The 26,494-nt window shown below is 40.8% G+C and overlaps 2 protein-coding genes across 5 annotated transcripts in view; one reads left to right on the forward strand and one right to left on the reverse strand.

The window, feature by feature from the left end:
- Window positions 1-9,451: 9,451 nt before the first annotated feature.
- stom (stomatin) lies at window positions 9,452-20,894 on the forward strand. Of its 2 annotated transcripts, XM_028601435.1 has the most exons (9): window positions 9,452-9,518; window positions 9,804-9,993; window positions 10,655-10,684; window positions 11,036-11,145; window positions 11,371-11,443; window positions 14,552-14,634; window positions 14,872-15,075; window positions 18,885-19,019; window positions 19,519-20,894. In XM_028601435.1, exons 2-9 carry the CDS (start codon window positions 9,921-9,923, stop codon window positions 19,705-19,707), a joined length of 897 nt encoding a protein of 298 aa, XP_028457236.1. In that variant the 5' UTR covers window positions 9,452-9,518; window positions 9,804-9,920; the 3' UTR covers window positions 19,708-20,894. The 2 variants fall into 2 exon arrangements, with proteins under 2 accessions (XP_028457236.1, XP_028457237.1); XM_028601436.1 differs by lacking the exon at window positions 10,655-10,684 and having other exon boundaries at window positions 9,502-9,518.
- Window positions 20,895-23,287: 2,393 nt separating this feature from the next.
- The window catches only part of gsna (gelsolin a), a 26,366-nt gene continuing 23,159 nt past the window's right edge, over window positions 23,288-26,494 (reverse strand). For all 3 annotated transcript variants that reach the window (XM_028600911.1, XM_028600912.1, XM_028600914.1), the window contains 4 exons: window positions 25,228-25,349; window positions 24,730-24,807; window positions 24,573-24,633; window positions 23,288-24,151 (listed from right to left, as the gene is read on the reverse strand). In XM_028600911.1, the coding sequence (XP_028456712.1) occupies window positions 23,982-24,151; window positions 24,573-24,633; window positions 24,730-24,807; window positions 25,228-25,349 (431 nt within the window). In that variant the 3' untranslated portion in view covers window positions 23,288-23,981. The remainder of the gene's footprint in view (window positions 24,152-24,572; window positions 24,634-24,729; window positions 24,808-25,227; window positions 25,350-26,494) is intronic.

Raw genomic sequence — 26,494 nt, forward strand, 5'->3', positions numbered from 1 at the left:
TGTACATGCCATAGTTGTGCACACACAGATTTCCTGTGCAATGATGCAATGAGGTACCGACATTTCAGGTGAGCTCACTTTCAGTTTTACATCCTAATAAAATTTGGTTAAGATAAACTGCCTCAAGGGCTGATTGTCTGACCTCTCAGGTCGGACTTTGTTGTAGCGATGCTGCGTTCACGGATCTCAGCAATCAATGTGTTGATTACAGTGTTATCATAACATGTTATCATGATAGAAAATGTGGACTAACCTAAAAAAAAAATTAAGAGTTGTCATAAACTTGAAAACAAGTGAAAAAAAACACCAAGTTTCTTGACCCCCCCAAGGTGACTTCTTTAAATGTCTTGTCCAACCAATGGCCCAAAACGCAAAGATATTCAATGTGAAGTGATATAAAACAGAGAAATTGAATAATTGATTATTAATTTGAGCAAGTGTCTTATGCTGCATTTATGTGTTGTCAGATAATGTGCAAAAAGGGTTCCCGACTTGTAAATTCACGTGAACTGCCCCTTAAGTCGGAACAACAACTTGAAAAGTCAAAGAAACTTTTGGTACAGGATTTGCTGAGTCGACGTCATGTTACGCAGAAACATGGCAGACGAAATTAATTAAATATATTGCTAATAAATAATTAATTTAGGTATTGCATTTGTGCTCGCATGTCATTTTTAATATACTATTATGTTGAAACTGTTAGTTTGCTGTCCACGTAGAGTGACCTAGATGGAAAAGTTATTTATTAGCTGATAACAAGTCAAGTATAGCAATGTTTTAGTGGGGAATGTACTGGTGAAGCAACAAGTCAGGGAAAAAAATAATAATATTGCAATACAATACAAAACATGCTTTGTAGTGTCCATGTTGTTTCCACACACCAAAATCGGAAGAACTACTTCCCAACTCGGGAAATTTGACCATCCGAGGAGCATGTGAATGCACCATTATTCTGTCTTGTTTCAAGAATTCTGGATCAACGCAAGTACATGTCCAGGATAAAGCCTGTTATCTGGTGCGTGGCTTACCCGCCGGATGTTAGACTTTGCCCCTCACCTTCCACTCTCTGTGTGTTGCCGTTCTCAAAATCCTTTCGCTACGGCAAACGACAACAAACTTTGAGCGAGCGAGCCACATGCTGAAAATGGCAAGTTTTCTTTTGCAGGGTGCAAATGTTCCACCTTAAGAAGCTCCTTCCTGAGACCACCGTCTCTGTTTCCGGAGCTTAGTGCCGCCCAAGACTATTGTGATTGGTGGAAAGACATAGAAACAGCCCAGAGTGTATGTGTGGGGTAGTCAGACCTTCCTCCGCAGCGCTGTGGAGATAGGTTTACATTTCAAGAGAATGAAACACACTTTCTGGAACAAGTTGGCAGATTTGTGTAACTTTTAGGACTTTATTGACACAAATACTGAATGAAGGTCGACATTTGTGTGTGTGTGTGTGTGTGTGTGTGTGTGTGTGTGTGTGTGTGTGTGTGTGTGTGTGTGTGTGTGTGTGTGTGTGAGTGTGTGTGTGTGTGGGCGTTGCAGCAGCAGCTTTGGGTATATCATATCAGATCGAACAACAAAAGAGGAGCTGGGGAGAAAAAACTGTTTCCACATAAGCTGTTTTCATTCTTCTCCGCTTCCGGTCCAGTGGAACAGTTGATGAAGTTTAAATGAAGCAGAATTAGGAGATCAAGCAGACACAGGAGCCGGCGCTGATGGTATCCGCGAAGGCCCCCCGCGCATGGGAAATCGAACCGGGGGACAGCTGACCTGGATAAAATCAAGAGAAAGAGAAACGCAGAGAGAGAAAAAAGATTAAAGGGGAGGTGGAGTAGGAGGAGGAGGAGGAGGAGAAGGAGGAGGAGGGGGCTGAGTGAGATAAGGGGATGAAGTATCTCCTAAATGTGATAATCTCCAATCACCTCTAACATCAATTCTGCCAAGGCCCGGGTTAATGAGCTCACAGCCGATCAAGCGTTATGCACCGGGACCCCCGCCGCCCCCCTGATTCCTCCTTTCTCTCCCTCGCTGTCGCTCTCATCATCACTGTTGTTCTTTTGATTTAATCCCTCTTACTTCAGCTGATTTGAGCAAGATGGGAGAGATGGATGGAGGAAAGGGAAAAGCCTATTACCCAAGCTCCTCTGCTCTCAACTATCTAAATGCTAACGATGTGAGGGGGCGAGAGAGGGGAGGGGAGGGGAGGAGAGGAGAGGAGGGAAATGATGATGGGAGGAAGCCACGCCGAGGGGAAATGGGAAAGAGAGCGCGAGCTCCTTGGCAGGGGAGGACAAGATGCATCCGAGGGGGGCTAATCTGTTGTTGCTCGGGGTCTCTGGGAGCAGTTTGGTTATTTTGAAAGCAGGTTAGCTGAGGGGAAATCAGGGAGTCCCGTGTGCTGACCCTCCATCCCCGGGGTCAAAGCACCTGATCTTGCCTCTTTACTTCCACTTGAGCAGTTTTGACACACCCAACACCTCCTGTCCTCGTCTGTGCTCATTTTTACCTGCTTTCACTTCTCTATTGATTAAAACGCGAGGCGAGCTTACGTGTCCGCCAGCTGCGAAGAATGACATGTTGAACATGTGATTGGCTCTGGCTGGTGTAGTTGGTCGGAAAAGACTGGGGTAAAAGCCGTGGGTCACCTTGAACTGAGAGTAATGTCTGTTTCGATCTGGTTCTCGGCGGCGCACCGAGGGACCCGGGATTGTTTTGTTATGAGTTTTCGCTTCTCGCTCTGCCTCCTGAACAATTGTTTTCTTAGTTAGGCTTCTCGATACAGTACCCGGAGGCCCTACATACAACTGAGTCAATATTTGGCAATTGCTCGATCTGAAATGATGATTATGAGCCAAGGTTTGGCACGACCACAGGATGCGCCACCACAATTCAAACCTACTGCTTTGATTGGACTACAAATTCTCCAAAGAGAGCACACGCAATCCAGTGTTTCCCTTGTTTAATTTCGCTTTTTCAACTTTGCAATTACGCGCCGGTAGCGAGGCACCTGTGTGTGTGTGTGTGTGTCGGTGTGTGTGGTGTGTGTGGTGTGTAATGTGGTGTGTGTGTGTGTCGCGAGTTAATTGCCTTGCAAGTTCACATGGCAGCTCTGCTAATTTACATGGCGATGTGAGAGAGAGAGACACGCTGCGATGTGCCACTCTTTCAACTGTTACAATAATTTTGATTTGTTTCCTGACACTCAGCATTTCAATTTATCTCAAATGCACAAGAACAATGGGAGGAATTTGCTCGAAAGAGGCACACACACACACACACACACACACACACACACACACACACATTCAGCTCGTTCACGTCTGCCTGAGAAGCACAGTCACTTATTTTGTGCATAACAACTCTACCCCTCAGATTCGCCTCTTTCAAGAGTCCCATTTGATTTCATATTGGCCAAAGAAACAGTGGAGGGTGAGAGACAAGTGAACAATCAATCTTTGTAATGTGATCCACGGATTGAGCGCGGTGAGTAAATGTTTGTACAGGCAGCCATCCAAACCCGCAGTCAAAGGAATTCTGCAGAAAAGGAATCTATCCAGGGCAGGCCTCTCTCTTTATCTCTCGCCTGCCCGACAGCAGCAGGGCATCAAGCACATTATATTCCAGCGCTCTGTGCATTTTTCATATAGGCTCGCCTTTTATGTTTTATGTACGCCAGCTCAGGGGAGAACAGCTGTGTGGGCGCCGCATCCTCTGTAAGTTTAGAGGGGGAGAGAGAGAGAACTCATTTCAGTGGGAGAAGTGGAGCAGAATGCCAAACGCAGCGAGCGCAGTACCTGCGTACAAACAGGAGCTGCAGACCAAGGCCTGCCTCAGCTATTACATTACCATAATACACGGAAACAACACCTCGCATGCTGCTACTGCAGTAATTTGAAAACAGATTGACAGGATTTACAAGTTCTCAGCTTATCTTCGCCGTGACCTCTCTGGCCTCAATCTTCACTGTCAACTTTTGGAGTAAAATCATATGTTGGGGAGGCTTATTTGCAGTTGTTGTTACTTTTCCAGGATAATCTGGTATTATATATCATAATGGAAATTGATTTTTTGTATGTTTTTTTTTTTTATGTAGCATTTGATGGTTGTGGAACTGTGCTTTGATAAAAACAGAAACTATATAACTATATATAGTGTGATTTTATAATTGACCCTACTTGCTCCTTCATACAGAGTTGATAAATCCCTCCTGCTTCGTCTGTGACTGTCATCCTGTTGGATTATAATACACTGCGGCGTATATATGGGCGATACGGTGAACAGAACAACAGCTGCATTATGAATTGGTGCACGGTGTGTGCCATCTATGCAAAATGTTACCACTTGCTGCTAATGCCACTCAAAGGTCAGTAAAAAATAAAAAATAAAGAAGAAGAATAAATAAACCATTAACTTAGATTTTGCAATGAAACGATTAAAATGCAAAAGTGTTTAAAATTCTTGTTGATGCATTTTAAATCAATTTAAATTTAAATCAGTTTTTTTAAATGAATTCACAAGACCCATTGTAGCTTTACAAAAAGGACATATATATATATATATATACATTTCACAGTGATTCGCAACAAATTAAGATTTATTTCTATACAATTTACTTTTTATATAGTTTAAAGAAAACAAAACTTTATAGCGACTGCCTTTAAATGTTTGTTGTCATTACTTTGGGCTCGGGCATTTGTTTAAAAATGTATATGCGCTTTATTTTTAATTTTATTTTAATTTTAATTCTTTGCACTTGTCTAAGTCTAGCAAGCAAGTTCATTTTGATGCATTATTCTTATCTGGATGCATAGAAGTGAATAAAAATAATGCCCCGTTATTTCGACAGTGGTAAAGTTATTTTTTAGGATATTTCACTTCTATGACTCTTCAGACCGATCAGTTGAGGTATCCTCCAAAGTAACCTGACTCCTGACAGGCTGAGCTCCTCTGATGGAGACACAAGGTGACAGGTTTTAGTTTAGAGGGACACACTGCCACCCAGTGTTACAGGCTGAGAGGCAGGAAGAGCTGAAGGTTCCTGAAGTTTGTCCATTTCCAGCCACCTCACTTCACCTAATCCTCTCAGCATTAATCATCTGAGCTGAGAAGTATCCACCGCTGTGAGCTTTTGCATTTACAGTGGAATAAAATACTCCTGTTTGGGGAGCATTCAAAGCAGTCTAGAACCAGGGCTGCATCACACACAGTATCTCAAATGATGCTGATGAGATTTTCACCAAATTTTGGAAAGACGTACATGCCCCCATTCAATTAGTTTCTTGAGATTGCATTTATCTGCATTGAAAACTCAAAACTTTGCTGAATGAGCAGCGCAACACCTGGATCTCACGTTTTCACTGATTAGTCAAAGTAATTTTTTTGTATGTGCCATTTATAAAATCTCCAGCAAGACTGATCTGATATTAACAACATGTCGGGGAAATACTGCATTCAAACATTCAGAACGTCAGCTGTTGGCTATGTGGGGAAATAAACAGCTGGAAACAAGCAAACAATATACCGTATGCGGAATTGTCTTGGACAGTTATTATTCATGGAAAATGATGAATTCATATATCATGTTATCAATCCCCAAATGCTTTTCACAGCATCACCTGCAAAAAAGATGTCACATTCAGATTCATATTATGTCTGCCAGCTGCATGTTTTTCTCTATTTTTGGATTGGATTAATTTTATATGCTCAGTTGATGTTCTTTGAGCAAATCTGTGAAGCCAAATCTTTCCCATTGGTGTGTCTACATTTACCTGAAATGATCCTGAAGATACTAAAGCATCTCTGATTCATAGCTATTTTTAAACTATTACAGAACATAGATTAATTTATTTTTACATGTACACTTGCATTCAAATGCTTCTGCATGTAGACCTGGGGATGGATGGATGGATAATATCTTTATTTATCCCCTTGGGGAAATTCAGGAAGCACCTTAAGCACTGTAATAACTTGTAATCTAGTATTGATTGTATTACTTTGCACCGTGATACATTAAACTGGCTGGTATAAACCCCATCTGTACATTTTCAAAGATCTGAGTGGACCGCACAGACTATCTGGCTCTTAATTGATTCTTTTGTTCACCTCGATCCCCATCAGCATGAGGCTGAGCCTCCATTATTGGCCAAGAAAAGAAGGAGGGATGGAGAAATGGACAGATAGAGCATGAAGACAGATAGTTAAGGATGGGGTGAGATAACGAGGAGGGCAAAGTACCCTGTAGGATTAGCAAAAAGGGTGGATAATAGGGAGAAAGTGTGACCGCGCAGATACAGTAGCCTATCAAGTGAGAGTGAAAAGTGGGGGAAGGATTGGAGATGAGTGAATCATATGCTGTAACTTATCCTCCCAGTTCACCAGAGACCAGAGACACTTTGGTTTAAAGAAGCAGGAAGGCCAGGCTCCAGGTAGCCGCGGGCTTTTTTCTTTTTTTTTTCACGCTTGAGAGGGTCTCCGCTGTACCTAACAGGCCACACTGGCCACCAGTCCTGTACACTGGTCCCAGCTTGGTGCTTTGTCAATGTGCTGTGACTAATCCAGGAGGGGTCCCGCGTTTTCTCTCACCCTAATTAAAAGAGGATTAGATGGGATGGAGCTCTAGGCCACTCCAACATGCATAGCCACCTTCCCTTCGCTTTCCCAGGATAATCACACTTACTGGAATTGCCTGGATTTTCTGTGCAGGCCACCACCTGAACTCCACCAACGGGTCTGTCACTGTAATAGTTGGTGCTGAGACTAAAGGGGCTTACAAATATGGAATGATCTAAAAAAAAGAAAAAAAAAGTCACTGTAGCAATTCCCAAATGTCTAAAGATATACACTCCAAATCAATCGGCTTTGGTTCTATCTATGTATATTTCATACGTTGTGATTATAACCTCCATCATTTGTATCGTAGTGTGTGCATGTGCTGTCGGGATATCTATGGTGATTTAAATTACAGTGATATTTTTGAAAATACTCAATTCCTAAAATTTGCACCAGTCTGATAACAATTTAGTTTGATTTAGGGCAACTCTCTCATTAAACAGCAATTTCAGTTATATTATAAAAGATTGTAAACTAAATGTCAACTAAAGAAAGCAATACAAAGTGAAATGAAGACCCACATAACTTTAGGATTAACTAAATAAACATACATTTCAACCTGCAAGCATGGTTCTTTCAGCACTTTACAAAAGGTATGCCTGGAGTGTTCATGGGCAACCTTTGCCCAGCTTACAGACTTATAGGCAGCCTGACAGGAACCAGCTTTCTAGGCAGCCACAGACTATCCTGACACCAGTGGTGACTAATTTCCATTCAAATACTTCTTTCTGAATTCATTTTCATAATGAATTAAAAGAAACTGAAAGGATAAAAACTTGGTTTGTTATGAAATGAATAATGAAACTTTTAAGTTTCAAATTAATAATGACAACACGCATTATGTGAAGGTTTCTTACACTACCTCCAAAAAATGTAATGCCCCTTGTCACTCCCATGACTACAGTGCTCATTGTCGTTTTATGTATTTGTTGATGCTTCACATGTGTTCTTAAGATTATTTGTTGATGCATGTCTTAAAAAACTTGTCATTCTGATTCTTCTCCATCCCCATTTCTCATGTAGCCTCTATAAATGTTTTCATTCACTAACCACAAGTCAAGTGACGAACCAAAAAGCACTTCATTTGCGTGACATTTCCAATTTTTCTCGACCCTTGTGTTGTCCCTCCGTCGATCATGCAATTTTGTATTTCTGGGTCAAAATTTTAAATTAAATCTTGGTGGTCGCTTTTCCTGATGTTTTTGTCACTTTTCTGCCCTTTTTTTAACCTTTTTGTTGTTTTTTTGTCAACATTTTACTCACTTTTTTCAACATTCTTTTATCAATTTTCAAATGCTATACAATTGAATAAAACACCCAAATTCAATGAAAGTAGTGAACTGAAGATTTATTTTACCTGTGAAGAGCTTTATAGGAAACTAACTGCAATGCCCTCCTCATCGGGATCCCTGGCAAGAGCCTGCAGAGATTGCAGTACATCCAGAATTGCGCAGCCAAGTTCCTGATGAGGGTGCGCAAATTCGAGCACATCACACCCATCCTCCATAAACTTCACTGGCTTCCTGTTAGGTTCAGGATTGAGTACAAGATCTGTCTCCTGACCTATCAGTGTATCTACGGCAGCGCACCTCTGTACCTTAAAGAACTTACCAATAGACATAACCCTACCCGACATCTCCGTTCCTCTGACAGCCACAAACTCCAGGTCCCCAAGTCCAAACTCCGCACTATGGGAGATAGGGCCTTCCAGGCGGCTGCGCCTCGAATGTGGAATGCCCTCCCAAACAACCTGAGGGAACCACAGTCTATAGAGGTTTTTAAAAATAAATTAAAGACCCACTTATTTTGTATTGCATTTTCTTAATATAATTATTGTTTTATTGCTGTTTTTCTTTCTGTTTTTCTTGCTGTTTTTAACTGTTTTAACGTTTACTGTTTTTATCTGTGCACCTGTAGCACTTTGAGATGTGTCCTTCATGTGCAAAGTGCAATACAAATAAATGTTATTATTATTATTATTATTAACCATCCACGTTATTTCTTTTTGGTTGAAAGAAACCCAAATTTCTGATATAGAAACGTTTTGAAAATGGGTCAAATTTTAACCAGAGGACAAGAGGAGGGTTAAACCTGCTCTGAAGCTGTATAGAAACAGGCAAGGCTACTGGTTTGCACTTATGGACATGGAGGCTGCTTTCACCTGTTAACTTAATTCTGCACAGTGGCCTATAAATAGCCAGCTGATATCAGCTAGTTTAAAGTGCAGGCTAATTTAGATACCAGCTGCCACAGAGAAGACAACCCCACTGCACACAGCACTGTTGGTATTTGGGAACGTCTTTAAAAATGGACTGAATACCTGACCCCAACACAGAGCATTGTGTTAGTGCCCGCTACATGTATAGGCTACAGTATATTTCCAAGCTAATCCGCAGCTTAAATTCAACAATTCTCAACAAATTGTTCAATGTATCACTAAAGCTCCAAGCACTGGTTAAGGTATGCTCATCTTCATTAGAAGAAGAGGGGTGTTTCTAATGATTACATTATTATAATTGTTTAGACATAATACAGACATTGAATACATTAATATCAGTAAAGTTCTTGACAAAAATTTGATGTTGTATGTGTATGTATGTTGTTGATGTTTGATGTTTTCTGTTGCACAACTAAAACAACCTTTGAACATAGCCCAGGCCTACACATTTTCCACCAAAACAAGTTCCTTCCCAAGACGATTGTGATTGGTTTAAAGAAATTCCAATAAACCAGAGCACGGTTTTCTCCCATCCCGGAATGCTGTGTAGATTAGCCAGGCCCTCCTCCGCAGCGCTGTGAAGGAAGGCCTGGCAATGCGAGACTAGTGGAGCGCTAAACTGGAAGTAGCCAGCTCAGAGGTCTCGGTAGTGTGTCTGCTCTATGGGCCCCATGATGCGGAAGCAACGCCGATCATCCAGGTAATTTTAATTGAGGAAGTTTAACTTTTTGGGCTTCATGCGCCTCAAACACTACATCCAGGTTTTTTTTTTTTAAAACAGCCATTGATTGTACTTGCTCCCCAGAGTTACATAGTGCCAGAACAGGCGTTGGGGCATACAGTGGGGATGACGAAAAAAAGTTACGCGATGTTGCTTTAAAATGAATTTTGTGTATGAATTTCGTCTACTACATTGGAGGCTGAACCGCGCCCACTGGTTCCATGGATGTAGCTAGATGTTGACTGACTCTATTCTGCGTCACAGCACCTACAAGTCTCTGTTCAGGGTGAAACACGCCCCTTCTTCAACACTCAACAGCAGCTTGGGACACGGTCGGTCCAGTAAACACAGGGCGACAGGTTCTCGTTGTGACCGTTAACTATGGATTCCGACAACGAAAGAGTTGCAATGAGGAAGAAGAATGAAGAAGCCAGAAGACGAGAACGTCAAGCAGGTAACGTTAACCCTTGCTCACTTTATCATTATAACGTTAACGTTAAGTGCGCTATTTTGGGCAGCATGGTCACAGAGGGCATCATCAATATTCATTCAGCTAGCTAGCTAGCTAATAGCAAAGCGAAAGTAAACGCTATTGTTATTTGACTCTTCTATTAATGCTAACGTTACCTAGCTTAGCATTGTATGTTTCCCTGGCGTGGAAACACATATCAAACGTAGCGTTAGCAGTTAATGTTCGCTCCATTTTATTTCTATGGTCAGCTCAGAATAGCTGACATTGACCAACCTAAAAGCTAAAGTAAATTAGCCCACTCCACTTAAAAGCGAATATTACTAGTGCGGTTTAGGAATTGACAGCTAACCTTGTAGCTAGCTGAAATCCATCGGATATACCCTGAGTCACAGGGTGGGATCAGCTTGTGAAGCCCTGTGGTAATCAGTATTGATTATGTCGGTGACGTAACGTTAGAGAGATGTAAAAGCAGCATCAGCAACAATCCAGGCCAATTGATTGACAATATGGCAACTTGTTACCTTAACTTTAAATTAGTTCATTAGTAAAGTACTTATACAATGTAACGTTATCTGTTACTATTCAGCTATTTTATGTCTACTGTAACGCTAGTGTAAGTCCTGACATATAACTTTGTCTATAGGTACAAGCACGCATGATTATGATGTTGAAGGTAGGGATCGTATGCATTGAATGGTTGCACGTCCTCTGATTTTGACTGAGGCAAATGTTGCATGCATGGCAGATAATGTAGCAGCCAGTCTTAACAAGTCTAACAAGTGCCTAGTAGTGGGTATGTGTACATGTGGGTGGAGGTGACATTGATAAAAGGTGAGTGTTCAGAGATGGGTGAAAAGTAGATCTGATGCATGATTGGATTAGAAATGTATTTTTAGCAAGAGAAAATTAAGAGTAACATCTGAAAGAAGTTGCTGCTTACACATTTATTAATTTCCACAGATGATTAGAATCAGTTGTATTTATTTTAGTGCATTTATCTCTTTTTTTTTTTTTCCCCCCCCAGCTTTGGAGAATTCCGACTCTGACATTGGCTTGTGTGGCTGGCTGTTGGTCTCGCTCTCCATTCTTCTTATGCTGGTTACTCTGCCCATCTCCATATGGATGTGTATTAAGGTCAGTTGCTGGTCAAATGCACTGTTTTACTTTTCTACTTTACAAGCAAAGCTGGCTGGGATAGTTGAGTAAATTACTGGGGATGGCCTACTGTTTATTCAGTCTAGGGTTTGTACTGCAGACTCATCCCCTATATTATGTGTATTCATTGTCTTGCATTTACTTTTAACTAAAATGAGTATGTAACGAGCCATTTGTATGGTTTGTCTTTGTCTCGGTACACAGATTGTGAAGGAGTACGAGCGAGCCATTATCTTTCGCTTGGGGCGCATTTTGCGAGGGGGAGCCAAAGGTCCAGGTCAGAAATGTTTTTATATACACCTGTTATATACATGTTTACCCTCTCCAAATGTACTTCAAACATGGTTCCGGTGTATGTATGTCCCACATGATTATCTTACACTCCCCTTCATCACTTAAGTAAAGGCATGTTCATTGTCCTGACATTTGTTTACAAGTCCCATCGCTACTGCTGCTGAATAGGCAGTGTGAAACTCAACAAACCAAACGTTATTTGGTTCAGAGCCTTGAAGATACTGTGAATTGTGTGATGATGATAATAAGAGTTGAACGTCTTACTTTATTACATTATAACATCAGAATCAGAAAGGGCTTTATTGCCAAGTACATTTTTTACACATACAAGGAAGTTGTCTTGGTGTTGGTGCATGTCGCATTCTCTCACATCTGCTTCATAGAAGAAGAATATAAATCTAGAATATCTCTGGGACCAGCTTTTTCGCAAGTTTAAGTTGAGTTTTTCTGGTTTCATTAAATGTAAAGTTGCATTGTTTTCTGCTCCTAAAGCTTCTAAATTGGAGGTTTCCACTCTTATATGGTATTTGTAGTTGTATTTTTTTTTTTTTGTGTGGAGGCATTTAACGGTGGCTTACAGGCAGCATAAACCAGCCTTTAAATACAATCAGATATTCTTTGTTACAGTGCATCAGTCACTCTTTGTTCAGCCGTATGTTCATGGCAAGATGATTTCATAGAACCCAAGTGAACAAACAGGACTATAAGGTCACATGAACAGATCTTCTGCCCATCTTTGTCTCTAATGCAGTTAATTCACTTACTGTTGATGTTTGGCTCTGCACTGCAGCTCGCTGCCCCTTCCAGCCAGTCAATTACAGACTTAGTAACGCAGATTCATCAGCAGACACTTGGCAGATGCTCTGCCAAGCCTTTACTACAGCCATTTCTTTCTTGTTCCGGGGGCTCTTTGTCTTTAGTCTTCAGAGGAGAAATGCATGATTAGTTTGATTGAGGTTATTTGACGGACTTGGACATTCTTTCCACTCCTGGCCCTAGAAAGCTCTGTGGCTGCCTTATTAGTATGTTTAGGATCATTGTCCTGAAATTGTCTTACACTTTGTATTCGTTGTTGCCTGCGTCTCTTTTGATTGTCAACTTTCTAAACCTAAATTACAGTGGTTAGTGTCTGCCAGGAATTCCTAAATGTACTATGCATTGTGCTGGATGCTAACATCAGCATGCTAACATGCTCACAATGGCAATGCTAACATGGTGATGCCAAGCAGTTGTGACCATATTCACATTCTTAGTTTAACATGTTAGCATGCTAACATTAGCTACTTGGCATTAAACACTAAGTACAGCTGAGACTACTGAAAAACATAATTAATCTATGTTTAGTAATTCATATTGTATCCTTTATTTTCTTTCTATATTTGAGCACACACACATACATGTAGATTCCTTTAAATGTTAAGGGGACGATTAAAAAAGAGAAACTGGATCTGTGAATTCTCACAGAATCACAATTTAATCCATATCTTGCTACTCAGTCAGAATCTTATTAAGCTGGAGTCCCAGTCTCTGTCACAATAATCATATATGTGATGTTTGGCAGACATCCATTTAAAATGTAGACAATGGCATATAAAGAGCCTGGTTTTTATGTCCACTGAAGTTTCTCATCTTGCACTCTAGTAACATTTGTGTGGTCCAGGTAGCTTTGCATAAAAAGTGGTTGTCATTCGCAAGGCTACTTTTACTTTTATACTTTAAGTCTTACTTACTGTACCCTCCCCCCATCCCCTTCTTGCTGGGCAGGATGACAAAAGGCAAGCCCATGGTAAAAAATTAAAAACTTAAAATGTGTAGGCCTAACAATAACAACAAGAAGACATTCCTCCTCAAAGTTCAACCAGGTGGCATGCTACCACTTACAGTAGAGGGGCACCAACATACACAAGTTTACTGGGGTCCCATTTATGTGGGCTCCCAGTCCACAGAGCCATATGTCTGACAATGCTACTGCATAGGCTTCTGTTCAATGTCTGAATTATTTAATCATTCTATTCTCAGTGATGTGACTTCTGTTTTGAAAGGCAGTGTATTTGTTTAAGTAAAAAAAAAATACTCCCATGAGCAATAATTTGCATACATCTCATAACTCAACTGTCTTTTTATCTTTTGATTTCTTGTTTTACGGGATCTAAAAACCAGGCAGTGTCCTCTTAAAATGCTGAGATGTGACTCCTCAGAGTGCCATGGGACTCTGTAAATGACAGTATGGAGTAATAATAGCTCTGTGCCAGCAAACTTCACATTCCTGAGGAGCTGGAGGAGCCAACGCCAAAGTTGAATTCAGCATTTGGTTTCCTGTAATGCCCCTTACCGTCACGCTCATAATCTGGCTTACTATCCACCTACAGCTGTTTACATTTAGTGACTTTGAACATTTCCTTGTATATTAAGGTTGAAACAGGCTCACCGGGATAGTTTGTCATAAAATGGAAAGGCTGTACACTTCGCATCTGTATACACTTCTCTTCTACCATAAACAGATGTTTATTGAAAGCACAGCTTTTTCAAGGGTGCTTTTCTGTGGAATTTTCCACTGCACAAGATGGTTTACATATGTGTGTGTGAGAGCATTGAGGTCTCTTTACTTGTCTGACAGGAAATTAATCGTTGAGAATGCTGCAAATGTCATTATAAAAAAAAACGGCATGAGGACACTGCTGTTGTCTTCCGTACCCCTCCTGAACAGATGGCTGTGATCTCGCCATTTAAATACATAATATCTTGACAGGAAATGCAGCCCACTAGTCTGAAACCGTTGTGGCATTAATGTTTGCTAAATGATTGCACACCTAGCACATGTCTGCTTCACTCAGGCACATGCCTGGTATTGTTTAATGCACTAATTCAATCATTGTGACTTGAAACGGGCGTATGAAAGCTGCAAATATCCACAGCTTTGCCTGGCTGTCAGCACATCTGCAGTCTTATAAAGAGAGAGCTTGACTTGGCCTCATGCCAGAATTTCATTCATCCCGGTGTTTTCAAACATTTGTGAAGACGCTTCCTCATTATTGTGTTTACAGTGGCTTTAGTCTTTGTTAAAACTATTTGCATTCTTGTGATTCCACAGGGCTGTTCTTTATCTTGCCGTGCACCGACAGCTTTATAAACGTGGACATGCGCACCATCACCTTCGACATCCCACCGCAAGAGGTATGACATGCACACTTCCAATTACATTAAACAAATACTTTGTCACATTCACAGTAATTCCAAGGACATCAAAATAATTGTGCAGATTGATAGAGACCACCAGTAATGCACTCTTTGGCAAATAAAACAATACAAATGTTTTGAACAGTTCCATAGAACATTTTCCTCATAACATCACAAAACAATTTCTACCTTTTTTATTTTCTAACGTGTGTTAAATCACTATCCTGCTCTCAGGTTTTGACCAAAGACTCTGTCACAGTGAGTGTTGATGGTGTGGTGTACTACCGGGTCCAGAATGCTACTCTGGCTGTGGCTAACATCACTAATGCAGATGCTGCTACACGGCTGTTGGCCCAGACCACCCTGAGGAACGTCCTGGGTACCAAGAACCTGTCAGAGATCCTGTCTGATCGTGAAGAAATCGCACACAGTATGCAGGTAGAGTATGGTAGCCGTTATACACACTAATAGCTGGCATTTTGGGCCAAAACAAAATGCTTCATAGAAATGTCAATGAAAGTTTATTTTTCTATCAAGCAGCAAAAACGTTTTAGCGTCAACATCGCAACGTCCTGCGATGTGACTATCGCGCATGCGCTCATCGCAATGTAGACGATGAAACAAAATATCGTGCAGCCCTACTATGAATTAGTCCAACTTAACTTTTAGAAAAAGTGACCGTACATACCTTTTGTGGTAGGTTGGCAATTAGAATTTGTAATATTGTATTCTGGTAAGAGTAGTTTATCTAAAATTCTATATAAGGTGTGTTACCCTTTTTCTACATCCATGTCATACATGGATGCACAGCCACCACAGCTGTTGTGTTTGCTAGGATCCTTAGAAATTTGACTTTGTATCACCCCTGTTGGCCACATTCAGTCTCCTCTTTCCTTGCTGGTTTTCATCCAGTAGACATTTGAGGTTTACATCTGTGAGCTGTGTCAAAAAACTAATTCATTATTAAAGGTTTAATATGTAGTAGGTATCGCACAAATAAACACACACAGACTTCCGCAGGAATGTGCCCCTTTGCTGGATTTTGTGTGAATGCAGAGGATCATCCTGTTTGTGTCTGTGTCAGTTAGACGGGCAGGGTCTCTGCAGATGCAGACACCACCACACACTTTTACTATGTCATAAGTGATGATTAAGAGGGACTATTTCATGTATAGTCTTGCCTCTCAAAACCCAACCCCTCGTCCAAGTCGTGAGAGGTGGAAACAGGTAATGTACGGGATTGCCAGGCAGGGCGAAGTATGGTGGGTGGTTTAGCCACCCGGGCCACTATCATAACCATGAAAGCCAGCCTGGATGCACCCAGAAACATGCTGGCTAACGGGGCTCTGGTAAAGCTAGGTGAACCAATCATCCGCTTAGTGGAACAAAAACAAATCAAAGAAACATTCATGAAAAAAATATAGAGCAAGGTTTAGAAGTGGAAGGTTTCCCTCCCCAGACAAACATGAAGCTGCATAACGAAAGCCGAAAGGAAGTTGCACAGCTGATCCCCTCCTTGGAACCAAACACACCACAAAGATTGGCGCCTGGAAGATCCAAACAATTTACCAAGCCGGTAAAGTTTCCCAGATAAAGAGACAAAACATCCTGAGAATCTACTGGCCAAACTAAACCATCAGTAAACAAGGACCAATAGAAACACAAACCAAACACAGGAAATGCAGCTGTATTGGGCACACCCTGAGAAAACCACCCTCCAACAAGACCAGACAGTCCTTAACCTGGAACCCACAAGGGAAAAGAAAGCCCGGAAGACCCAGGAACAGTTGGAGAAGGTCTGTGTAGGCATACCTCAAGAAAAACATCATAATCCTGAAATGAAGCAGAGAAGACTGCAAAACAGAGAAGGTACCACTGGTTTATGTTTATTTTTTAGTTGTATTAATTATGCCAATAAATGTCCCTCTTCAACAATATTTTGTTAGACACATCTCAGTCTATCCCATACGACACTTGCTCCATCCATTTTTTGCTATACCAAGAATCCATCGGGAAATTGGGAGAAGAGCATTTTGTTATAAAGCTTCTATGGACTGGAATAACCTCCCATTGTCATTGAAATCTCTTACATTGTTACCTTCATTTAAAGTTGCACTATTTTTATATTTAAAAATACCATGTTCATGTTTTAATTGAGGATATTTTGTTATCTTTTTGGGCTCATCTGAATGCTGTATTATTATAATGCTGTATTATTATGTGAACAGCTTATGAGGACTTATTACTGTCAATGTAACCTTGTAATTTATTGTATAATTTGGGGAGGTGGTGGACTTGGGGAGCATACTGTGAAGGATGTCTTGGGGTTTTTTTTTTTTTTTTTTTTGTGATGTTTTTCTTTTTATATGTGTTATTGTGTAATGTCATGTTTTGAGCATGTGTGGCTCTGACAGTTATTTTCTAATAGTGATAGAAAGGACCCCTTTGAAAATGAGATGGTACATCTCAAGGGGCTATCCAAAATAAAGAAAGAAAGAAAGAAAGAAAGAGACAACACTGAACCAGCTGGAGAAAGTTCATAAGTGACCTATGCTCTCTAAAGAGCAAAATGGGTTAAATAAATTATAAGTCTATACATTGTTTTTAGGATAATATTTACATATTATATAAGTTGAAGTATAATTTAAAGCTGCACTGGTAAATATTTAATATTATGTAATTTCAAAGGTGTCTCTTAAAGTGATGGTTTGGAGTAATTTCATCCTAGGGTCCTTTGCACCATGACCTCGAGCCAAACACCCCCCCAGAAGCTTTTTTCAGCTAGGTCTAACATTGGGAGAGTTAGCGTAGCAGCGTTATCAGCTGAATAGCTTAGCGCAGGGGCTAATGGACCCACGTTTGTATCTCGTAAATGACCCCACTAATAATGCCTGAAATGATACCAAACGTCTACAGTAGTACATATAGGTTATGTACTCATAAAACGATGGATTGGAAAGTTTGTAAGTACACCACAAGTTTATTAACACTTGCCTGCTCTCTTCTGCTCTCTGTTGCTTTAAGGTGACAAACCCACAGAAAACGATCACCCAACTCCGCAATCACACTAAAAAAATGATCCGTCTTGCTAAAACCTAGTCTCTCATGACATGATGCCAATCCTTCTAGAGTTCTGAGTCATTAGGTGAATGTGTTGACATTCCTTCACTGTTATACACTTCCTATGATTGTTAGAAAGGGAGATATTAGATTGTAAATATGCTGTTTTTGAGAGAAACTAAAAGGCTGGGCTGCTGAAATAATGCACTCAATAGCATTATGCAGTAAACACATTATGTAGTCAGTAAAAATAAATGTAGGCAATAATATGAGACTCTAAAAACACAGACTGAGGGAAAACAGAATGCAGGATTACAGTGCCACCTTGCTTAGAGCGAGTTTGCCCAAAACTCAAATGGCAAAGTGTGCATTGCTGCCATCATCTGGCCCCTGGCATCTGGCTGAATTGATAAGCTATTTGGATATCAACTGTAATCACACAGTTGACATCTCCGTGGGTCAGTTTTCAGGCTACTGTAGAAGTATAATGTAGTGATTTGATTGCTTAAGCTGTACCTGTGAACCGACAGTGATTCCTTTCCTGCTGCATTAAGAGAATCAAGATTGAATCTCTGTTCAATAGCCGTAGCTGTTACAGCACAAACATAAAACACAGTGGCCTTTTATAGACAGATTCAACAAGCGTGCAGCACAGAGCACAGCCACAGACGTTTAGATTTTTGCTTTCGCTGTTGGAGGCTTTGTCTTTTTTGATTACCTTTAACAAGAACCAAGATCCTTTCTAAGTACAGAGACCTATCTGTTTTTATTGTTACAAGGCTCCTAATATGTACTGTAGTTGGTGATCTCAAAACATACTGCATGAAATACTTAAAAATAAACAAATATTGCAGTACTATGATGCTCGTAGTGGTTGCAGGTTTGCGTGTGTAATTTTAGGTTTGTTACACCAACTGTGCTCTTAATGTAATTTCTTTCTACAAGAGGGAAACATGGGCTCAGGTTTAGTTCCATCTGCTGGACAAATTGAGAAATGCAAGAGGCTTTGAAAGAGGAGGGCTTTTGGACTGATCTTGGTCTTTGAGAAAAGGAAGTTTTCTCTTGCTTTTATCACATCAAATTGTTGCAGTGCTGATATATAGACATGTTGCCAGTTTCTGTCAAATGCTGACAAAATTAGCTATTTCAATAGAGAAAACATGTTGAACACTTTCTGTCTCCTTCAGTCCACTCTGGATGATGCTACAGACGACTGGGGGATCAAGGTGGAGCGGGTGGAGATCAAAGACGTCAAGCTGCCCATTCAGCTCCAGAGAGCCATGGCTGCTGAGGCTGAGGCCACCCGTGAGGCCAGAGCCAAGGTAAGGTGGTTCTGTTCAGTAGAACACCCCAGTGTTGTAATCAAGACCATCTAAGCCGAGACCAAGTCATCACCAAGAGGGCAGGGGAGAGGGGGTTAACATTAACAAATAAAAAATGAGTCAAGTTATTAGTTGCATTAGAATCCGAAAGGTTTTCATCCAACTACAGTAATGATGTCAACACATAAATCAGACAATGCACAGGGCAGGCAGTTTAGGGATCTCCCTGCAGTTGTGTGTTTTACGCAGGAAATGCTTGTTTCTCGAGAGTTTTAACCACGATCTTTTTCCTAAACTTAACTAGTCGTTTTGGTGCCTAAACGTAACCGTCATTGCCGCGTTACCCTAACTTTTTCTGGCTAAACCCCACTACCATGGCCCCTGAAAGGGCCGTCATCTGGCGGGGCCTGTACCCGGCTCACAGTCACCTATTGGCGACTAAACAACTGCCGCTGATGTGCCTCACCTTCAGTCTTGTTCCTCCTGATTTCTTCTGAAGGTGATCGCAGCGGAGGGAGAGATGAATGCGTCGCGGGCGCTGAAGGAGGCCTCCCTGGTGATTTCCGAGTCTCCGTCAGCCCTGCAGCTGCGTTACCTTCAGACCCTCAACACCATCGCTGCCGAGAAAAACTCCACCATCATTTTCCCGCTGCCGATGGAGATGATGCAGGGCTTCATGAAAAACTGAGTAGGAGTCTCAAATCACAGCGTTGCACATGCACACACACTCAACACAACACCCATGACACACACAAACATATTTAGGCCTCTCTATTTCTATTAAGCATGTCTCTTTGAACCAGCAATGCTAAGGTAACACTGAAGAAGTTGTGCTTGTGGCTCATGTTGCACCGAGCTGTCCTCAAAGAACTTATATCGACTACCATTATAGCTTTTTATCGCCTCGTCATTGTTACACATAACTTCTATCTGTGGGCTTGATGCTACGGTGTTTGTATGCACAAAATACAGCATTATGCCTTGTTATCAACCGGTATTGCTAACCGTGGCTAACCTGGCGAGAGCAAATCCCACTGAACTAACAGTTAATTCCCACTTGTTGTACTCTAACGTGGTCAACCTGGGTGTGACGTCATCCCCAGGGCCGGCTTCCGACCCCCGAGGTGAAAGGAACGCGGCTGTAGTCTGCATTCAAAATAAAAAAAAAGAAAAATGCAACACAAGCTAACTGACCATGGCGTGGATCATCAGTTGGATCCGTGGTTTACTTAATTGCTAATTGCCATTTTGTTGTGAAAAGAAAACCCTTATAGGTTAATTAGACAGCTTAAGCAGATGAGCAGAAAATGAAAATATGAAATGTAACTGAGCGTTGCTCAGATCACTTTTTTTTTACATCATGTGCACTGATCTGTTAGGCCGAACAGCCAATCAGAAAGCCCGATTCAGCGTTCTCAGTCAACTGAACGGCTGCAGAGTAGGGTCAACTACAACCAACGGTGCCAGATTCTACAGCGGTCAGCTCGGTGTGTCGCCAAGAACTGTGTATGAGATTTAACTATAGACAGAAGCTTTTACCTAGCCGGTTGATTTCTCTCCGTTTGTGCTACAAATGTAGAAATCAGGCAAGGTAGAAGCAAGAAGCCCAACCCTTCTCCTCATCCATTTAACAAACATTGTAAAGGATGGATGCTGGATATGTGGTCTTAACACCCCTCCCCCCCACCCTTTGCTTTACTGCAACCAATGCCAGCGTCGTGGTGCTCTGATCATTTTTTACGAAAGTATTTTCCTGCTATCCATATGGGGGCTCTATTGGCCTTATTCCCAATCCCTAAAACCAAACTACATGTTTTTTTTTTTTTAGATGTTAAACGAGAACTCCGGGCAAGTTTTACGTTAATCTTGATTGCTATAGCATACGTATATGAGTACTGCCGATAGCAAAAAAAACGAGCCGAATCGGTGCTAGCCACACGGAGCTGCTGCAGCTAATGCTGAGAGCTCCCACTCAGCTAAAACGGCAGTTATGGGGTCATAAGATAAAGAGTGCCTTTGTGCCTCTTAACGGACACAAAATGCAATTAAAATGTCTGTGCAACATGAACAGGGACCTTACATGACAACAAGATGCATTTAGCAACTTAGTCATTGTTTAAATTCACCTACCCTCTTAGCTGCTAGCTGCCGTCTGGGATGAGTGAGTGTCTTCAGCCAGGCTCCGGTAATCATCATCACGCAGCAGTTCCATGTGTATTTGTAGCATATATATCCATTTTGTGTGCTGTCGTTGGTGAATATGAGTCTGTGCAGTGGCGAATTGTGTGGTAGTTTCCTTAGCCAGGCTAGCAGTCCTGACCGGCATCCAGCTTCTACTCCACCCCGCCTCCCTCGCCTGCCGCACCGACAACAATCCACAGGCGCCCGCTGGTATGGTGGAGGTCCTCCAGAGGACAGTTCATGCTTTCGCGGCAAAATTTTGAAGTTTATTCCCCCCTCAAAAATAGGTAATTGAGCACTGTAGTGGTTATGATCATATCAGTGACTATGTAACTACATGGAAACAGACCAAATTATGCTCAATTACCTATTTTACCTATGCTAGCACCGATTCGGCTCGTTTTTTTTTGCTATCTGCTGTACTCCTATACATATAGCAATCAAGATTAACGGAAAACTTGCCCGGAGTTCTCCTTTAACTGCACCATTGAACATTTTCAATGAATTTTTAGTATAGAACTCATTCCAACCTCGGCACCAAACTTGCACTGTAACCGTGAGGGTTCAAACGTGTACCAGGACGTGCAGTATGCTGTACTCTCTACTGATTGTCATCATGAGAGTGAGAGAAAAAAACACTGGCATTGCGATTATATAAAGATCTTCCTCTACAATGGCCTAATGTTGGTGGATTGCTTTTGGTTTGCTGTATCACATGCTAACTAGCATGGAGGTAGGCCGCGGTGTTAAAATAGCCCCTTCACAAAGTAAGGATCGGCCAGAGTGACATGCAAATAATAACGCAGAAACACACACAGACACACACACACACAGTCACAGACAGACACACACACACACTCCTTTTTCTCCAGTTGCCAATACTTTTGTCATGGCTGAGAGGTTGACAGTCAGGCTGGATGTTACTTGTATATGTTTACAGTATGATTTCTATTCATTTACAGTATATGTTACATTTAGAAGAATGGACAAAATATTAGGAACACCTCAAATTACCATAGCATTGACTCTGCAACAGTATCCGCTACACTAGTGGTACTGTGTGTATGTCATTGGGCTGTCAGTTGTTCCTATTATTTTGGCTTTACCAATAAAGAGAAGCGGAGACTGTTAGAAACTTATCGCAAAGCCAAAAGCCTTAACTTACTGCCATTAATTCATTTCAACAGCCTAATGTCATATTTCTATGCATTTACAAAAATAACTAATGGATTTTATTTACCTATTTTATATAAGCAACAATATTTTTTAAGCCAAAAAAAATGATATTTCTATCACATACGCGCTTTCCCGGTGCAAAAAAGCCAAATAGTTAGTCTTTATATTTATCTTTTAAACTGACATGTAGTTGTTATATGTACTGTATTCCTCCCTTTAACATATAAAGAACAGAAGGGTTGGTAAATGTTCGTTAAAGTATTTCTGACTTAGTAGTGTTACTATATATGTGTGTGTGTCTGTATATATATAATCGCAGTTATGTGAAGTTTATTATATCTTTACTGTGACTAGACAGGGTTTCGGGTTGGTCACAACTGAGTTTGAAGTAGTACTATAGATTTTTTTTATTATTATTTTTGTTGTGAAATACAAAGACTTTGAGTTGCTATAACACAGAGTATTATTTTGCTACTGCTAGATATCAAAGAATCTTGGGTAAACTTGCTTTAGAGTTTGAACTCCGTTACAGAGAGAAGAGCTAGTTACATACTGTACGTAGCACGACATAGTGCTGCTGATCACCGAGTGTTTGTGTTCAGAGAAAGAAAAAAAATTCTAACTCCCTCCTCTTATCATTTGGCTTCCACAAAAGCCCAGCTCATTAAATAAAAGTAGTATTTAAGTTCCTGTCTTGTGAAAAATGTTACACACATCAATTATAACATTTTCTTTAGGAAGTTAGTTTCTTTTTTTATACAGTTTGCTAATGTTTGATATAGTTTTATCCTGACATAATACAAATATATAAAGACTTTAAATAAAGACACTATCAAAAATCATTTTTGTCTATGGAACTCATTGTATTAGATCAGTATTGCAAGTGTTTGTAAAAGCAGAGGCATACAACATTTCACATTTTATTTGTTTTTATTGAAATTATAACAGGGGAAACCTTAGAAAGTGTCACGGAAGACATAACTGGTTTGTAAAGCAGCAAAGCGTTGGTTTCCCATTTAAAGTTGGCTATTGTAGCATCACACGTGATGAGCTTGACGAGCTTTCCTGGGCATGCATCTGTGACATTTAAAAAATAAATATAAGAGCCCTCTAAACTGAATGTGCAAACAACTTTATCTATAAAGGTATCCTTAAACTGGAACGGTACCTTTTTTAAAAAAAAAAAAGCAGATTGCCTGTAAACTAGGAAAGACTATTAAGGCATCGGTTGTATTGCTTTTTATAAGCAGTTTTTTCTTGGCAGTGAGTTTTCCAATGTTGCCGCACACAAAGACTTTGTTTTCCTTACATTTCACTAGTGAACATGTTTTATTGTCAACATATTCAATAAATGTGAAAAATTGGCTTCAGTAAAAGCAGCAGACTGTATTTAGTGCAAACCCTAGAGGAAGCCTGTGTATCTGTTAAAGCTCTATTGCGATTGGTCGAGACAAAGTTAATTAAAACACGGCTTCGTCGACCTGTAGCCCTCATAAACACAACAAGTAAAAAAAGGTTTCTGGGAGTATTGCCAGCTAAAGAAAGTCTCATGATTGGAGCTCAGTGCTTGCGGCGGAGCAGAGGGGTCAAAGGTCATGTGAGATCTCACAGGGCCAGATCAGCCATGGCGCGCTCCAGGGGGTCGCTGGTCCAGTACTCGTGGTCCCAGCCCAGGAACCAGCCGGTGAAGGTGGGCGGCTCGAAGCCCTGCTTGATCTTGACGATGGGGGTCCTGCGGTCTCTGTTGGCCGGATCGGTTTCGATGTAACGGACCGCTGACGAAGACAAGGAAAAAGCTTGAATTGGTGCTAGAACTCACGGAGTAAAGTTAAATCACAAATGCACAGCAGAATATTGTGCATTTGCTTAACAAGCTATGGTGTTTGACAATATTATCTTTAATAAACAAAATAAAATATATTTCTTTTTTTGTAGTGTGAATATGGTCTTGATGTCCCAAATTTAAATATTACACGAGGTGTTTTATATTTTGAATAAGCAAATGATTATGTTTGATGGGTCACAACAATTATAAATATTCTTTAAAAAGAAATGCCAAAAGATTGTTGTGAAATAAAATGGAAATACATGGAGGGAAGTTCTGGTGGCATTTCCTTTTTCACTGATATGATTATACAGATAGATATCCTATCTTAATAATATGATGTTGAGCTTTTTTCCCACAGATGTCCTTACCAGACGCCATCGCTTCAGTCTTCTCTTCCTCTTGGGCCTCATTTCCGATCCAGACAAATACCTGAAAATGGGAACATTTATTGCGTATTTGTTCCTTTCATTGCAGTGACTCCGCTCTGAATCTGTCTGGTACGTATAAAGCTCTGGTTTTCTTTACCTGCTCCCAGGAGTCCAGGATCATGACATCATCAGTGGCCAGGTCGTCTTGGGTCATCTCCCCGGGTACCTCCTCAATCTAAGCGGAGGACAACGAGTAAGTGGAGCTGTATTAATGTTGGACATTTTTTGTGATGAAAGCTGTTACCTAAGTTCTGAGAATTATGGAAGCTAATTTTTGCCAATGTGATGAAGAAAAAATATTCTGTAAGTCATTAGAAGAAGAAAATTCTCAAACATTCTCCGAATAATGAGAAACTTTCTCAAAATAATGACTTGTCTAAGTTTCTCATTATAATGACTTAACAGGACATTTTATTTTCATCACATTGGGCTTCCATCATGAATTATCCAGAGTAACTGTCATTATTTCGGGAACGGCAAGTTGTTAATGAGTACTAGGTCTCAGCAGTGTTTATCTCCAACACTACTGTAACTATCTGCAAGGTAATTTAACAGAAGGGTCCGAGTGTAGAGGTAGCTCAAACCAAAGACTTACGATGAAGTTTCCAGTCTTATTGGAGCAGGCGAAGAGTCTAGGTGGGTGAGCGTCCATCTTGTCCTTGAGTCTGGTAGAAGTGCGATAGTCTGTCTTTCCTCCCAGAGCTTCCCAGAACTGATCTGAGGACAGGCACACTTCAAGTTAATATAGTTTTATATATTTAAACAGGGGAAAAAAAGCAAATAAACACCTAAAGAGATTGAAGCAATAGTTAGACATGTTGGGAAATATCCATATTTAGCCTACTTATGTCTGTCAGTTAAATATGAAGCTATAGCCAAGAGGCAGTTAGCTTAGCTTAGCACAAAGACCGGAAACAGCTAGCCTAGTTCTGTCTGAAGGTAAAACAAAATTGTGTCTACCAGCCCCTCTAAAGCTCACTGATAATAAGGTGTATCTCCTTTGTTTAATCTGTATCTTAGTTTTTTGGGGGCTTGTGCCGGACTATTTCTAAGCTAAGCTATTTCTATTAGCTTCATAGTTAGCGGACACGCATGAGAGTGGTATCAATCTTCTCACCTAACTCTCAGCAAGAAAGCTAATACTATTTTTTTCCCAAAATGTCATACCATTGATAATTAAAGCTGTATTCATGGAATTTTTATTTTTTTTGGCCATTTAGGGACGAGAAAAAAAAATGAAATTGACATATTACCACCTTACGAAGTTGTTATGTCTAATGTTAACTCACTCACTAGCAAACGATTGCCTAGTTACTCACCCAGCAGATACAAAGAGAGAGCAACATTAGCATTGGAGTAATTGTGTCTGATTAGCTCTGGTTTGCTATCTGGCTCTTTAGCTGCTAAATGCTCCACTCTGTTCACTACCTAGTAGCTAACTGTTTCTGTTTGGTGCTGGGCAGTTAGTGTACAGATCAGAACATTTAGCTGAAAACAGCATCCTGCTGCGGCTGCGTATTAGCTTGATGAGAGCGCTGAGAGTGAACCATATAGTACGTCTGCGGTTAAACAAAAACTATGAAATAAAAGATGCTATAAAAGCTCCAAAAAGCTGCAGTCCTTTCTGGGTTTGTTGCTATGAGCAATTCCTTTTCACATTACACAGGGTCATTTGATCCAGGGTTTCCCACAGTGTATTGCAAGCCTGGTAGCCCACCAGGCCTAAGTTGCCCCCCACCAGGCTTAAGTCACTGGGAATTATTTTAAACTACAGTTGCCGTGGGGTGGCTCGGCTGGAAACTTAGACAGTCATATTTTCAAAATCTCTAGTTAGCTTTTAGCACTGACTTAACGTAGAGCCC

Source organism: Perca flavescens, chromosome 16 (genome assembly GCF_004354835.1).
Source record: "Perca flavescens isolate YP-PL-M2 chromosome 16, PFLA_1.0, whole genome shotgun sequence".
Lineage (NCBI taxonomy): Eukaryota > Metazoa > Chordata > Actinopteri > Perciformes > Percidae > Perca > Perca flavescens.